Raw genomic sequence first — 16956 nt, 5'->3', positions numbered from 1 at the left:
GAACGTGAAAAATAACAAGTGCAAAGATCCCATTAATTTCAGGGATAATTCTATCGAAAAAAAAAAAAAATTTGTATACGGAAAAACAAGTTTTTAAATAAGCATTTAAATGATAAATAAAAGACGCAATGTTTACACAGTGTTTGACATGTTTCTATAGATGCTGACACATATTTAAACGGAAAAATAATAACGACAATATATAATGATGCATACCTGTTAATCAGACTATACAAGTTGATAAAAAAAAAAAAAAAATGACGATAAATTTAATATACATAAATGAAAAAAAAGTAGAAGTGGTTATATGAATATAATGATTATTCATTATTCAAATAAAACAAGGAGAGACCGACAAAAATAATGATAAAATTTTCGTTAAAATTTTCAGCAAAAAAAAAAGAGAGAGATGTATAAAAAAAAAAGAAATTAGCAGAAAAAAAATCACATAATCATCATCAACATCATCAACATGAAAACGTCTTGTATATTTTTGCCTGAGGAAGTTCTTTATATGTGTTTTTTTAAAGGGGGGGATAAAGGCGAGTGTAGAACTTGAACGTCACTAAAAGACACGACACGATAGCTGTTGCATTCTGCCGGTGTATTCGCCTTCGATTTTAACGTGTTTAAATAAATTTATTATCAATCAACAAGTTTATTAAAAAACAAAAAATATATTAATTATAATCAAAAAATAAAAATGTTGCGTGTTATTGAAATTTCAAAATCAAAAACACGAGAATTTTGTTCAGTTATTTTAACAAGTGTTTTTTTAAACAAGTTTAATAATTTTAATATTATATATTTATAACAATTGTGATTTATTATTTGTGTATGTATGCATGTGTATATTTACAACTTAAAAAATAAATAAATTTAAATTTTTTTAAATTAGAGCACATGTGAGTGATAGTAATAATAAAAAATTGGATTTTAAAAAGAGCAATTGTTAATTTACATGACAAAAGGTAAGTTAATATTGTGGAATCTATTTAATACATAGTGCTAGAGATTTTATCCGGATATTACTTCTTATTACCCCTCTGGTGTACAATTTTTATAAAAAAAAAAAATTTATCACTGTGTGTTTAATGCTCAACGACAGTTGAGGACAAGTTAGTTATTAAAAATAATAAATATACATTTAAGGGGAATGGATGTACATCCGATCGCGTGTACATTTTTATATATTTTTTTTTTTTATATATTAATTATTTTCCCCTCTAAATTTTATACATACTGACACGCGTCTGTCAATTTTAGAAAAAATTTAATGCCATAATCAAATATGTTTATCACTCAAAATGTATGTGTCTTAATTCATTAAACAACGGCTCGTCGAGTCGACCTCAATTAATGTCTTTATATATATTTATTTTAATAAAATATTCAACAGGTTGTATCACGACACTTGCATACATATAAAAAAAAAAAATTAAATATTTAATATTCAATAAAAAAAATAAGAATTTATACATGAAAAAATTTTACATTTTTAAGCAAATATATTTTCATTTTTGATATTTATTTAGTTCACATTTATTAGTGCCGAAATTTATTTTAAAAAAATTTTTTTTTCCATTTTATTATTTACGTTTTTTTTATTTATTATTATTGCATAAAATTATATATACACAATTCGTAATAATAAATATAATAATAATATTTAAATCCAGTTTTTCATGACTAGAGAAAATATTTTATGCTTGATTCTCTAGTCCTGGCGCCGTTCACCGGAATCATTAAATAAATAAAAAAAAATAAAAATAATAATAATAGCTAAAAACGGTAAAATCATGACAAGTCTATTCAATATAATCGTTATACACTTGAATAGCCACAAATTTAATGCAACTTATATACTTGGAAAAATTAAAAATTAAAAAAAAAATTTTTTTCATCATTAAAATTTGTCATCAATTTGTCATTTATAAATTTTTTTTTCTGGTAATTAATATTTTTTTCTATCAACAAAATGATAAATTTTATTTATCAATTTTTTTTTTCATAATTATTAGTTTTTTATTGTATAAAAATAAACATATATACTACCTTAAAATTACAAACACAAATACCTTGTTGAACGTGTGTCGTGCAAAAGTAAAAAAAAAAAAATATATCATGTTGCATTTTGCTTTTTCATATCGTCATTATTAATAACAATTTTATGACAATCACAATAATATAATTCTTTTATGAGTAGTATAAAAAAAAAAAAAAAAATTGAATAATCAAGATGAAGCGTTAAGATGTGTAATTGAATATACACTGAGAGAAAAATAGGAGGTTGTTTTAAGTAAGCCTTAAATACACATTCATAAAATCCACATATAAAAATAGTGATATGGTATGATGCGTTCGTATCACAAGTATTTTTTTTTCTCTTGTAATATCCCCGCCAGTAAGAGGGCCAGCCATGAACATCCGTTGGCACAATAGCATGTTCAACAAACGAGATTTTAAAACAGTTGTGTTTCTGCATTCGTCGTGAAGAAACCTGAATTTTTAAATTTTTTTGGTTTGATTATATACTCAAGACAAGCAAAAAAAAAAAATATCAAAACTTTTTTCTTAGTTTAATGAAAAATTTGCATTAATGTATTTTTTTTTTTTATAAATTTGATTTTAATTTCAGGGTAATCGTAAAATTGGCAAGATGATTTTATGAAAAATAAATTAACTAATAAAAAGGATGATGATGATGATGAACATGGTGATTTTAATGCCTGACTGGAAACTCACAACATCACTGACAATTTTTTATTATTAGTATTAAATTGATAAATGAAAAAAAATTATAAATTAATTAAAAAAAAAATATGCAACGAATTAAAAGAATTGAGATTATTATTTTAAATGATTTTGGAGGTGATAGTTAAAGTGTAAATTGTGAAGATAAAATAGGAATGGAAGAGCCCCAGAAATTATTTCGACTGCCAGGTACAATCGAAGAAGAGGAGGAACGAGAACTTGAAAATCAGGGACAAGTTGATAATCAGCCACGTGTTGAAACACCACTTCTTGCACAAAAATCAAGTGGTAATGTTTCAGTACCAAGAAATGTAACTCTTGTAAGAGTCAACACACAAAGCAGTAGTATTGGTGGTGGTGGTGTTGGTCGTGCTGACTCCTACAGGTATATATTATCCTTTTTTATTTTCGACATATTTTTTTTTTTTTTTTACTACTAAGTTGTAATTGATTATGCAGCAAAGTCCATGTGATAAATGGTCAAGTAACATATTTCGTAATTACGAGAACATTAAATGTTCATATATTTCTGGCTCATTTATTTATTTTTTTTTTTGACTTGAACAAGATACTTTTATTAAAACTGGGTTAATTTCATTTTTTTTTATCCAAAAAAATACACTAAATTCCAGATAAATTTAATGACATTTAAATTGACAAACAAAGACTAAATTCATAAATAAAATTGACTTATTTTTTTTCCTCAATTGTATAATCATTTTCATGATTGTGAAATTTAAAATAATATATAAATTACCAAGATGATATAATTTTCAGTTAAAGCTCTAAATTTAAAGAACTTTTAGTTTGACTTTGTAACAAGTTTTATTTCTTGACATGTAGGATTATAATTAATATGGCTTGAGATTAAATACCTACTTAACAAATAACAACTAGGTATGCTTAGAAAATAACTATTATCATGTTACATTTTTTAGTCTTATTATCCGCGTATACTTGATACATTTTTTTTCTTTTTCTTACAATGCATGTTAAAAAATATATCTGGTAACTAAAATATTAATTATTATTATTATTTTAAATTAAACAAAATGTTGACATGAAAATTTTACTCTTGACTTTTTACATTCATTCATCACTAGCTTGTTTAAAAAAATATAAATAACGTTTGAAAAAAATGCAAATTAGATGATTTTTAAAAATTAAAAGTCACAAAAATATATATGATAATATTTTTAAAAAAATAATTAATATTTAACTTTGTCACACATCAATCAAGTTGATAAATATTTTTTGATTATTATTTGTATAATTTTTTTTGAATAATCATATGTTCCTTAGAATACCGTCTCCCACTCGACGTAATTTTAATTTTTTCAAAGTCTCATCTCATTATAAACAGATACTCTATTAAAGAGGGGGGGATTCAATCACACATAAACACATTTATAGTCTCTGTAATCAAAATTAAATAACTGTCTCATTGGACAGTATAAAAAAGTTGTTATTAAGATTCACACAAATGTTCGTTCATCATTAACTGATAAGTCGTTAACAAAAGCATACATAAAAATAAAAAAAACAATAAGCTTCTTTTTAAATAATAAAAAAAAAAATAAAATATTAATCATACAATTAATTATATATTTGATTAATTAAAATAACAAATGATTGAAAATTTATTTTAAATTTTCTCTCGGTTTTTTTGAACCCTTTTTATCGTCTCTCCCTACACGGGCCTAATCTCCCAATACTTTTCCCTAGTTAATTTCCACTGATCATCAGCATCACTAAATAAAAAATTAAAATAAAAAAAAAGAGTAATCATATTCTCATGTCCATCGCTTTGCAACGACTTGTGACGTCCGAGTTTATCAGTGTGAAACAGTGAAGTGTAACGGTAGCACATTCTTTCTTTTTTTTTAAAATTAAATTTATTATTTTTAATATTTAATTTAAAAAAAAGAAAAATATATTCGACACTTTGTACAAGGAAATAATACACCGCATGTATGATAAATAAGATTTAAAAAAAAACAAGATTTAAAAGACGCTGAAAAATAAAGAAAAAAAAAAAATAAAGAATGATAAAAATTTTATAGAAGCTTAAAATTGTGAAATAAAAATAAACTGATAATATTAATGATTAAGTAATGAATAATGTGACCTATATATTGTCTTTTCCGGTAAAACCCAAGTTAAATTGGTTGAAGGCCAAAATTTTTGTTAGTTAAGTTGGACACTTTGTGCCACAAGGAGGATGTCAGTTGGTTGTAAATACGAAAACACACGTCAAATTGTTCAAACAAATAAAAAAATAAATATTACTAGAAATATAACAACAAGACAATCACTTGGTAGACATCGCAAGGTATCACGAAGACGAAATTGCTGGTTGGTTTTTCATTTAACACATTATTTAAATTTTTTTAAAAATTATACAAAAAACAAATGATAAATAACGATTTAATCGTTGATGTCATAATCATCAAAGTCAGATTTAATTGACTATACACAACCCACGTGTATGATCATTGATCATTTCCATCAACTAACTTGAAAAATAATTTTTATTATCAAATTATTTTTAAATCATAAATTATAAAAATTTTTCTATCATTTGTTTATTCATATATTTTTTTTATTTATCTTCCTTATTGATATATTGATTCTTACAAAATGACGTAATATTTATTTTTTTTTTTTCAACAAAAAAAAAAAAAGCGGTAGAATAAATTAATTCCTGTTTTAAACTATTACGTTGATCAGACCTTTCCGGGCACGAGTTGTCCCTTCGTATTAACAATGACACTAAACAAACTATATAAATTTAAAAATACCACTTGTTAAATATTAAATATTGATGTTTTAAAATATCATTATTTATTCTATCTTGTTATTATAATTATTCGGTCATTAATCATTCAGTACGTTTAATAATTCTTTTCCTGTATTCAACTGATCAATGGTATATCCAATTCCGGATGCCTTTTGAATATCAGTTTGAGAAATCTTTTTGGTTTTTAATGTTGTTTTAAAATAATATAAATTTTTTTTTACTAAAATTAAATTCTCCGTACGGATTTTAAATAATGATAATTTTTTTTTTTTTTTAAATCTTGTGATCTTGGTTATTTTATTTGTTAAATGTTTATCTGATAAGAATCTAACAGAGACACGTAAATATTATAGCAACAATGTGATAAGAAACCCAACAGGCATGTCAGTCATTTGGATCAAGTCTTTCTGTATCAAGTGACGTCTTTTTCTTATTATTAAATTGTAAATATAATTATTTATATGCTCGTGGCAGATTGATAATATTTAAAAATAAAATTTACAAAAATTTTTTGAAGGATATTTATTTGAATTTTAAGAGGGAGAATGATAGTACATTTATTTTAAAAATAAAAATAAACAAATACGTAATTCAGTTTATTATTTAAAACATCATCTGCTGACCATAAATGTGTTGTATTTTTTTTTGTAAATAACAAAAGCAAATTTGTACTGTTAGTGGTTGATAAGTGGCTGCAAGAGACTGGTCAGGTGTTAGGTATATAAAGACGTTACGAAATGTCACAGTGATAGTTTATATACCCACGTTAAAAGTAAATTTATAAAAATATTATTTTGAAAATTTAAGTGTCTCAATTTACAAGAAACCAAATCAGTAATTATTTTTTTTTTAACTCATCAACAAAAAAGAGTTTTGAGTGTCAAAAAAGTCAGCGATTATTATATCTAGACACCTGAATTATTTAAAAAAAAAAAATAAAAAAAATTGCTACAAATTAATGAAATATATATTATAAAATTAATTTAATTTATAGATTTAATTTAACGCATTGAGTTGTAAAAATAATTGTCAATGAGATAAGATAAAAAAGTGAAAAATAAATAAAAAAAAAAAAAATGACTGATGATACAAAAAATCATTTGTTAAATGGTGATAGATCAATAAATCCAGAATGTGGTGATGATCAAAAGCTAATAAAATCAAATTATTTAACACCAATTATCGTCAAGGTGCCAAAGAGTCCAAGTCCTTCATTAAAAAGCAGGTAGTTATTGATAAATACTTGATAATATACATTTATCATAAAAATATATTTACGTATATAAGCAATTACCACACGTGTTTTTTAAATAAATATACCTTTAATAAACTGTCAGGTATATTTTTTTTATCTATATTATATTTTATAATATATTTAATCTCTTGTATACTTAATCTTTCTTGTCTCGCTTGAAGGCGACAATTATCAAACACTAATATACAATTTACATGTTTACCCACGTATGTTGTGTTAATATGTACATAAATTCAATTGCTATATGTGTTATATAGAATGCCCATTAATACCCTGTTAATTAATGATACAGTCATAATGATATATTGATGTGTTTGTTATGCACAAGTTGTATTTTAAAAAGTCGCAGTAATACTTAAGTAATACATCATCCAAATACACACACTTTACAATTTCAATTTAAACATTTTTTAAATTTTTAAAAATTACAATTAAATTATCATTTAACTCAATTATCATTTCACAACAATTTTTTTATATCAACATACCTTAAGGTATACCAAAAAATAATAAAAATATCTTTAAAAAATTTTTTTATAGCATTAATTTATAATTTATTAATTTTATTATTAAAATCAGCATAAATAATGAGAAAAAAAAAAAGCTTGAGACTAAACAAAAATTTTATCATCGAGACGTAATTATCTTTGTTGAGATATTTTTATTTTTTTTTCGTCAATGACAAGTGGATTGATGTAACGTGATATTTATCGAAAAAAAAAAATTAGTAATTGATTAATTTTTCAAGTGTAATAACTGTCAAATAGACAACACCTAAAATCAATCAAGATAAAATTAATTATTTCATTAGAATATGTAAATTAAATTAAATATATTTAAGTATTTTTTAAATGTATTTAGTCGCTCTGTCATCAGCAGTAACATGTTGGTGAAAGGTTTAAATTTTCGAAATGATAAATTGTACTTGCAAATATTTATGAGCCTTGATTCTTCCTGTAACAATTAAAACACAATTAAATTACACACAAATACACATTATAATTTATAAATAAAACATAGACAAATATCATCATTATCAAAGAGTCATCATAAAGTCAAGGCTCATGCGTATATAATAATAATATCATTATTACCAAATCAACAGCGTCAAGTGTGTATTAGTTGATGATAATTTATATTAACACTGAGTGTATTGGCACCTGACTTTTAACAAACTATATCAATTTAAATTATGGAAAATTATGATGACGTATATTTGAAATATATCGATTTAATGTCACTGGTAATTATCATTTATCAACGCAATAATTTAATAATTATTATTCCTCATTGATTGAATCACAAAAGTCACAAGATTGACATTATTTGCAATGCAAAGTAATCAGTCTCATTATATTTACCACAAAGATGTATTTTTTTTATATTTTTTACTCTTAATTTACATTCATTTTTGTTGTATTTATCAATTATTTTTTTTGCAACAAGCTCGACAACTTGACTGTGTATGTGTTTCGAATCAGGGGTCCGTGACGTTGTTATTTTTTATTTATTTTATATCTTGTTAATTATTTATTTAAACAAAAAAAATTTTTTAACATGGTAAATTGTTGCTGTGTTTATAATAAGCCTAGTTTCAACTATTTTTTTTGTCAACAAATAAGAAAAATATATAGAATTGAATAAAATCCAGATACAGCTTTTAAATCAAGGAAATTTAATTTTCAAATTTTCGTTTCTATAAAAATTCTCAAACGAAAATGGATCGATAGATATTTTTTAAATTTTTCTAGCAAATAGAGATAGACTCTGAGTATTTTGAAAAAAAATTTCATCATGATCCAGGCATTATTTATTGCTAAAAAAATTAAATTAAATTATTGATTGATAAATTTATTTTTTAGGAGTCGATATCGTGCTGGACCAGTTCGTAAATTACGTCGACGTGCTGTTTTAAAAAATGGTGAATGTAATGTATTACAATCACGTATATCAAGACGTTCAGTACGTTTTTTACAAGATATATTTACAACACTAGTTGATACCCAATGGCGTTGGACATTGCTATGTTTTACATTGAGTTTTGTATTATCATGGTTGGGATTTGCTGTAATATGGTGGCTAATTGCATTTACACATGGTGATTTTGAATTAAAACATTTACCACCAGTACAAGCTGAAAATAATTGGACACCATGTATTTATAATTTATTTTCATTTACAAGTTGTTTTTTATTTTCAATTGAAACACAACATACTATTGGCTATGGTAGTCGTTCAACATCTGAAGAATGTCCAGAGGCAATATTTTTTATGTGTATACAAAGTATTGCTGGTGTTATGATACAAGCACTTATGGTTGGTATTGTATTTGCCAAAATGAGTAGACCAAAACAACGTACACAAACATTATTATTTTCTCGTAATGCTGTTATTTGTCAAAGAGATAGTGAACTGTGTCTAATATTTCGTGTTGCTGATATGAGAAAATCTCATATTATTGGTGCAATTGTACGTGCCCAATTAATACGTACAAAATCAACAAAAGAAGGTGAAATATTATCACAACATCAACAAGAACTTGATGTTGGTACTGATGGACATAATGGAAGTATATTTTTCATTTGGCCAATAACAATAATACATAAAATTAATTCTGATTCACCATTTTATAATATGTCAGCTGAGGATATGTTGAGTGAACGTTTTGAAGTTGTTGTTATTCTTGAGGGTACTATTGAATCAACTGGACAAACAACACAAGCAAGATCAAGCTATTTACCACAAGAAATATTATGGGGACATAGATTTGAACCAATGGTTAGTTATTCAAAAGAAAGACAAGGATATGAAGTTGATCATTCATTTTTTAATAGTACAATTCAAGTTGATACACCACTTTGTTCTGGCAGAGAACTGGCTGAATTTTATAGAGTACAAGATGAATTACGTCATGGAAATGGTAAATTTTTATACAATTAAATTATAATCCATCTTTTTTTTTTTTTTTTGCTAACAACTAATTATATTAATGCTAATGGTGTTTGTTTGAAACAATCTAATCAATACACTTTGTATTTTAACACTTATGTCTTGCTTAAATACTAATTTATTTTTTATAATTAAAATATGTAAATTTAAAAAAACTATCTTGTCCATTGTCTTATTATTCTTTGGTGCTGGTCTTTTAATTCATAGATGGAGTTGGTCTACGTAAAATTCCTAGTGAAACAAGAACTGCTCCTGTGGTTATGACAACATACAATCAAAATGATGCGTCAGGGTATTTGGTACCACCACAAGGATTTTCACCAATTCCACTCATTGATGAAACTCAAGAGGCCTAATAAATGTATGCTTGGTTATTAAATCGGTTTAATTCTAATTAAAAATAAATTTAATAAAAAAACTAAAACTAGAAACAAACAAAAATAAAAATAATTGTTTTGTAATTTAAATTTATGGATTTGTTATATCTAAAAAAAAAATTGCAATAAATTATGAAAGATTGTGTGATTGTCTAATGAAATTTAAAATGGTTTTTACTGCTGGGTGAAAGGTGGAAATTTTATTCAAAATAAATTTGATAATCAACTTGAAAATAAACAAAACAATGTTGTTCTTTTTTCAGGTTTTATTATTGATGATGATGGAATGTCAGTTGGTCCATATCATGATCATCATCATTATCATCAATCAAATAATCATCGACCTTCCGGATTGACAAATTCGATAGTACGAGCTGAAAGTTTAAAAAGTGATAATAGCCTAGAAGAACATGCAATTGGTAAATTATACAGAGACAGTCATTATAAAATTTCGAATCCCCATTTATTATCAAATAATCGTGATAGTAATGGACAATATAGAATTGTTGAAATAGATCCTGATGCAATACAAATAATTGGTGATGTAGAACTACAAAATTTGCCAGATTCTGTTAATCGTGAAATTTTAAAAAATAGCAGAGAAATTGTTTATGAAGAAGATTCACATCATGATTATATTAAAGAAGAAAATTTTCATAATAAAATAGCTAATTCAAAACGTGGATATTTAAGATATCCATTAATTGATGAAGAAAAAAAATCATTAAGTGGCTCAAGACGTAATTTAAGTTCTAGAAATTTTACAATAATTGATGATGATAAAAAAAGTTTAAATGGATCTAAAAGAAATTTAAATGGATCAAAAAAATATTTATTATTACCATTAGAAAAACAAGATATATGGAATGATTGTTCGAAGAATAATATTTATATAGGTAGTAAAGAAAATTTAATATTTCCACGTAGAAATACTGGTAGTAAAGAACGTCTTAATTTAATAAAAAGAGGAACAAATTGTACAAAGCCAATAAAAGAACATTATGATAAAAGAAGATATCAACAAGTTAATGTAGATATTGAAAATAGAAAATATATAAATATTAGTGATATAACAAAGCATCATGGTGCAACAATTTCATCACCTTCTTCTGATTCAACAATTTCACCAAATGATGTTATTGTAACAATGAATTCCGAGTCAATTGTAACACCAGAATCTGGTTTTGCTGATAGTCAACATTCTGGTTCAAGTCCAGAATATTTTAGAAAAGAATTATCACTACCTGGTAATTCAATTATTCAACGAAATAGAAGAAGTTATGAACATGCACAATTACAAGATGTTAATCAAATTATTCAAAGAAATAATAGTGGTTGTAGTTCATCAGATAGTGATGTGCCAATTAAAGATGATAATAATTCAGTTGATATTGTTCAAAAAAAATTATTAAACAATACAAAACAAACAGTTTCACATACCAGTGTTTAATATATTTTTTCATTAAATTTTTATCTATTTAATTGCTGTGTGTATTTTTTTTCTTGGTTCATTCAGTATAAATATTATTATCTTTTATTTTTTTGTTAAATATTTATCTACGTTTTAATATACGCACAGGAAAATTAAAACATTCAAATGAAATTTATTGTAATGTAAAATAAACATTCAAACTTTGACTGCAAAATATATATCGAAAAAAAAAAAAAACCAACTGCTGGACAGTTATGTTTATAATTAAATAATAATAATAATTATTTGATAATGTAATTATATCATTATAAAATTTGTTTTATTCTTTTTATTTTTTTTTTTTTAATAATCAAATATTTTTATTAATTATTTATTTATTTTTTTGCGTCTGTATTTGAAATATCCTTTCATGTTTTTTTTTTTCATTCATGTTTTCTGTTTTTTTTTTAAATTATTAATTTTTAGAATTTTTTTTTATTCTACAAAAATCATTGAGAGATTTTTCTTTTTAAATTTATTTATTTTTAATTTTTTTAGATTTTTTTTTCATTTTTTTCTTGTCAGGTATAGTTTACTGAAATTTTACGAAATAATTTCTAGAAATTTTACAAAATAATTTCTAGAAATTTTACGAAATAATTTTCGAAAAAAACAGCACGAATATAAAATTAAAATTATAAATAATAAATACAATAATATTTTATTTAAAAAAAGTATAAACATTTCATAAGAAATTTGTTATTTTTATTTCTCAATTAAAAAATTAATATTTGTTGATTTTTATTTTCATAATAAAAACAAATATAAATCAAATTTATCATTTTCTGTCATGAATAATATGGAAAAATTTGTAATTGTTCTCAACAATTACCAGGTATTTAATTTTATCTCAGATTTAAAAAGTAATTTTAAATTATAAAAAAAAATAAAAAAAATAAACAGGTTAATTACCTGTTTTGAATAAGAATAATTCTATAAAAATTATAAATATTTATATTAATGATAATAATTTTAAAGACACAGTTAAACACATGTTAATGATAAATAATATGAATGACAATATTTTTATATAGTCCCCTCTTTGCATCCACTGATGCTATTCATTTTTTATTATTTTTTTTTTCTTCACAGTTAATATTGACTTGTAACAAACTTCGTATAGCAGTTGTATATAAATTTTAATAAATTTATAAAGTAAGTCAATTGGCTGCTTGGTTAAAAACAAACAAAAAAGACAATATACTTATTAAAACCAGGTTGATTGCGAAATATGCTGACTTGTCGTCACTTACTCGTTTATTGAATGACAAAAGATCCAGTTTATAAAATTATTTACGATGACAAAACAGCGAGGTAATTATTAATCACTTTATAATTTCAAACTATCAACTAATTAACCTTAACTTAATTAATTTTTTTCTATTAAAGATAATGGAGAAGAAATTAAACCACTTTTGTTGTTGGACAATGACATTGAAGTACCAAATCATTATTATTTTTCTTCATCTAGACCAGTTATTAAAGGTGTTGTCATTCAACTTGCTGCATGGCCATCTCATATTTTATCAATTTTTATAATTGCATCAATTATTTTTATAACTTTTATAGTTGCTACGTTTATTGGTATATTTTTTTTATCCCAACAAATGAAAGCTAGAAATCGGTATGAAAATTTAATTTTATAATTTCTCAAACTTGCCTTGAGCTGCAAATATAAACCTAGTGTTTCGTTTTTTTTTTTGTTCAAGTGTTGAAAGAAGTGCTGAAATTAAAGAATTTCCAAATATATATTTCGTCAGTCATGTTAATCAAAGTTGGACACTTGATGATCTTTGTGCAATTGAATCATCAGCACGTGAATATCCAGATTCAAAAGTAACACCATCTAAACTTGATAAAAATTTATATTTTCATTTAATTTTATTTTAAATTTATATTGCAGATTTATCTTATAAATCTTTCGACAAAAAGATCATTAAATTTTTTGGACAATGTCAATTCATCGATCTCGAAAAAGATAGATCATAAAATCATTGATACACTGAGTGAAGTTTTAAAAAATAATATAAATTTAAAAATAACTGATATTATTGATTGCAAATTTTTTCAAGAAACAATACTAGAAAATGAGTGTAAAAAATTAAATGAAAATATGCTAGAAATTGCTGTTAAATCACATTTAATTTGGCAACATTTTGGAGTTTCATTGAGTCCATCTGATGCTGATCAATTGAACAATTACATATGCAGGTAAAATATATTTATGATTTATTATTTTAAAAAAATTAATAATTATTTTTTGTTTATATAGACTTGAAAAATTATGTAGTAAAAATAAAATTGCAACGTTAAGTATTGATGGATCTATTCTGTCTTCAACTGTATCATGTCACGCATTTTATGAATATTTATTAAAAAAAATATCATCAAAATATATGAGTAAAGATTTTATCAAAGACATCAACAAATCATATTGTCCTGGGTGAGTTAATAAATATAATTTTTAAAATTTATTCAACTAATTTTCGTTGTATATTTCAGTCAAGATAAATGCTTCGGGGTTAAAATTATGAGCAATAAATCAACGAGTATCACAAGCACAGTTTCATGTCCCTCAGTATTCCCCGAGGATAATGCCAAGTCCAGTGTTAAACTACAAAATTAACAATAATGTCACATGTTAAATTGTGTTAATTTATTTACTAGCAAATAAATAAACCTACTTTTTTGTTATTTAAATAAAATATTATTGATACTCATACAGACGAACAGCTCCAAGCCAGCACCAAAATTTTCCCACTGTAATAATAAATAAAATATTAAATAAATTAATTAAATATTTATCAATTAATCTAAACAAAAAAAAATTTAACACACTTATGACAAATGCAGTTCCAGCATTGTATAATAACGCTGTAAAAAATGGAAGTCTTGTGAATAATAAAAATATCGAAATTAGCGCATCTCCAATTTCCTGGATCAATTCAGCAATGCATAGAAAAATTGCAGGAATACTCCAGTATCGTTTTGTCTTGAAATAAATAATTTTTTCATCATGTTTATTTATAAATTTAATTGATTTTTATATTTATAAATTCAAATAGTATTATTGACTTACTGGTATCAGGGAAAATAGTAGCATACAAGATGATAATGATGATACAATTGAATACCAAATTGAATAACCAAGGCTTAAAGTTATCACACTTTTTCTCAATGGTAATTTACCATTAACTTTTTTTCCATTTTCTAAAATACTGTATTCCATTGCACCGTTATATATACCATGACAGCTTAAACATAAAATTGATATTGCCAAAAAAAATAATTGTATTTTATAATATAATTCATTTGATTTTATATCTCTATCATTTTGGGATTCTCTACTTTCTTGTTCAGCAATTAGTAAAATTTTTTTTTCACCAATATTATTATTACTTGTTAAAAGCTAAAAAAATTAATTAATTTTTGTTGTTATTTATATTAAAATTATTATATAAATATTTATTGAATATTATTTAAATTTGTTTTTTTTTTTCTTTTTTTTTTCACCAATAGTTTTGGAGTTTCTCGAGGAGCTTTAAACTTGTCGGTCTCGTCGTTGTATTTTTCTGAAATAATTCTATTGATTTTCTCATCCATTGTATTAAAAATTTACATAAGACTCTTAATTTATTATTCAAGTGAAAAAAAAAGGTTTAAATTTTAATGATAATATAGTATTTTATACTGTTTTTAATTTATTTTTTTTTTGTTTTAAATTTTTTGTTTTGTTACTAAATTCATGCTACATGCTTTAACCAAGAGACCTGTCATAAGATTTACTTTTTTTTATTGATTAAAAATATTTTTGAGATGAAACATAAAAAATGTGGATTTTGTCAGTACATTGGTTTTCCACTAAAAAACAAAAAATCAGTAAGTTTTATTTGATATATTAGCAAGTCTCTCCCGACTTGTTACTTGAGAGTAACTGAGTTTGATTGTCGGCTATATATTGAAAATTAAAATTTAATAAAAATACATAATAATATTAATTAATTTTTATTATTTTAGAAAATTGAAAATTGGGCTTGCAATTTATGCAATCACTACAGCATGGGAAGTTCAATTTACGTAATTTTATTTGGCCTCATTGGGACCGTTAGTCTATCGTAATAATCAAAATTATTTAAATATTAAATAATCATAATTCATATGTTGAAAAAAAAAAATATTTTTCTTATATTTTTAGGTAATTACTGCCTTTGATATTATTCGAATTGTCAAATGTCAAGTGCCAGAAAGATTTAATGCCAGGCAACGTTCTAGAAATATTGGTAAGAATTATTTAATATGCAATAACAATTATTTTTTAAATTAATTTCAATGCCAAGATGATAATATCCTGAACAAAAATAATTACCCAGTCAAATTATTCAAAAATAAAATATCCTCGTTAATAATTTCGTTGAAAAAAAAAAAACATCATTTGTGTTTGTATAAAAAAACATTAGATAATTTAAAAATTAAAATAAATGATTATTAAAATTATAAAATCATAGTAACATATAAACATAATGATACAATGAATATTTAAAATTTTTAAAAAATTATAACAACAGTATATCATACAATAAATAAATAAATATTTAATTTAAAAAATTTATTTATTTTTTAAAATTAATTATCATCATATATCTTGGATAAATTTAAAATTAATTTATTTAAAAATTAATTAATTAATCATCGTATTATTATGACTAAATGTTATTATTATTTTAAATTTAATTTTTATTAATATTTATCTTTTAAACATTTTATAAAATATTTATTATTTGTATTTATTTATTTATTTTATTTCAATTTATTATTATCATATTGTATTATATAAATTTTTGATTAATTTGTAATTATTTATTTTTTACCAGTTGGTATTTTTATACTTGGGATATTATAAACATCGTTGTTGTAATAATTAATTATTATTTTTCAAGTTCCACAGGACATTGAACGAGACCTTAAGCTTATGACTTCAATATTGGGAATTGAACATTACACCCAAATAATGCTTGGAGCAATAACGGTAAATTTTAACTAGAAAAATAGATGGAAAATTTAAAAATTAATTTAATTATAGAATAAATATAGTAAATAATGTTATTTTTGAAAGATAGGAGTATCCAATGCTATATGTCCCTTGGCTTTTGATGCAATTATGTCTAATGATCGTTGAAATTTTCATCTTTTTAATTCGTCTTGTTTCCGATGGACTTTACATAAAAAGAGATGAAATACCACTTGCTCTATGGATCGTACACAATTGGCTTCAAGTATTTTGCCTATTTTATCATCAAATGCGACACTCATCTCGTTTATTCGATTAACAATAATAATTTAAAAATAATAT

The 16956-nt window shown here is 23.6% G+C and overlaps 4 protein-coding genes across 9 annotated transcripts; 3 read left to right on the top strand and 1 right to left on the bottom strand.

Annotated features, from left to right (window-relative positions):
* The first annotated feature begins 544 nt into the window (after nucleotides 1-544).
* LOC122858232 lies at nucleotides 545-12676 on the top strand. Of its 4 annotated transcripts, none has more exons than XM_044160993.1 (4): nucleotides 545-971; nucleotides 2639-3139; nucleotides 8672-9729; nucleotides 10399-12676. In XM_044160993.1, exons 2-4 carry the CDS (start codon nucleotides 2910-2912, stop codon nucleotides 11583-11585), a joined length of 2475 nt encoding a protein of 824 aa, XP_044016928.1. In that variant the 5' UTR covers nucleotides 545-971; nucleotides 2639-2909; the 3' UTR covers nucleotides 11586-12676. The 4 variants fall into 4 exon arrangements, with proteins under 4 accessions (XP_044016928.1, XP_044016927.1, XP_044016930.1 ...); XM_044160992.1 differs by lacking the exon at nucleotides 545-971 and adding an exon at nucleotides 2434-2521; XM_044160995.1 differs by lacking the exons at nucleotides 545-971; nucleotides 2639-3139 and adding an exon at nucleotides 4380-5109.
* Nucleotides 12677-12807: 131 nt separating this feature from the next.
* Nucleotides 12808-14232, top strand: LOC122858233. Its single transcript, XM_044160996.1, has 6 exons — nucleotides 12808-12920; nucleotides 12996-13230; nucleotides 13316-13442; nucleotides 13510-13817; nucleotides 13879-14049; nucleotides 14109-14232. The coding sequence occupies exons 1-6, from the start codon at nucleotides 12905-12907 to the stop codon at nucleotides 14230-14232; spliced, it is 981 nt and encodes a 326-aa protein (XP_044016931.1). The 5' UTR covers nucleotides 12808-12904.
* Nucleotides 13821-15431, bottom strand: LOC122858234. 2 transcript variants are annotated; one of them, XM_044160998.1, is made up of 5 exons: nucleotides 15120-15431; nucleotides 14686-15015; nucleotides 14445-14598; nucleotides 14291-14366; nucleotides 13821-14220 (listed from the first exon to the last, which is right to left on the bottom strand). In XM_044160998.1, exons 1-4 carry the CDS (start codon nucleotides 15207-15209, stop codon nucleotides 14314-14316), a joined length of 627 nt encoding a protein of 208 aa, XP_044016933.1. In that variant the 5' UTR covers nucleotides 15210-15431; the 3' UTR covers nucleotides 13821-14220; nucleotides 14291-14313. The 2 variants fall into 2 exon arrangements, with proteins under 2 accessions (XP_044016933.1, XP_044016932.1); XM_044160997.1 differs by having other exon boundaries at nucleotides 14124-14220; nucleotides 14291-14598; nucleotides 15120-15353.
* Nucleotides 15268-16948, top strand: LOC122858235. 2 transcript variants are annotated; one of them, XM_044161000.1, is made up of 5 exons: nucleotides 15268-15485; nucleotides 15624-15710; nucleotides 15802-15886; nucleotides 16544-16632; nucleotides 16724-16948. In XM_044161000.1, the coding sequence occupies exons 1-5, from the start codon at nucleotides 15423-15425 to the stop codon at nucleotides 16931-16933; spliced, it is 534 nt and encodes a 177-aa protein (XP_044016935.1). In that variant the 5' UTR covers nucleotides 15268-15422; the 3' UTR covers nucleotides 16934-16948. The 2 variants fall into 2 exon arrangements, with proteins under 2 accessions (XP_044016935.1, XP_044016936.1); XM_044161001.1 differs by having other exon boundaries at nucleotides 16720-16816.
* Nucleotides 16949-16956: the final 8 nt, after the last annotated feature.

Source organism: Aphidius gifuensis, linkage group LG5 (assembly GCF_014905175.1).
Source record: "Aphidius gifuensis isolate YNYX2018 linkage group LG5, ASM1490517v1, whole genome shotgun sequence".
NCBI lineage: Eukaryota > Metazoa > Arthropoda > Insecta > Hymenoptera > Braconidae > Aphidius > Aphidius gifuensis.
Note: the sequence above shows the minus strand (reverse complement) of the source record. Positions and strands in the feature narration are given on the sequence as shown.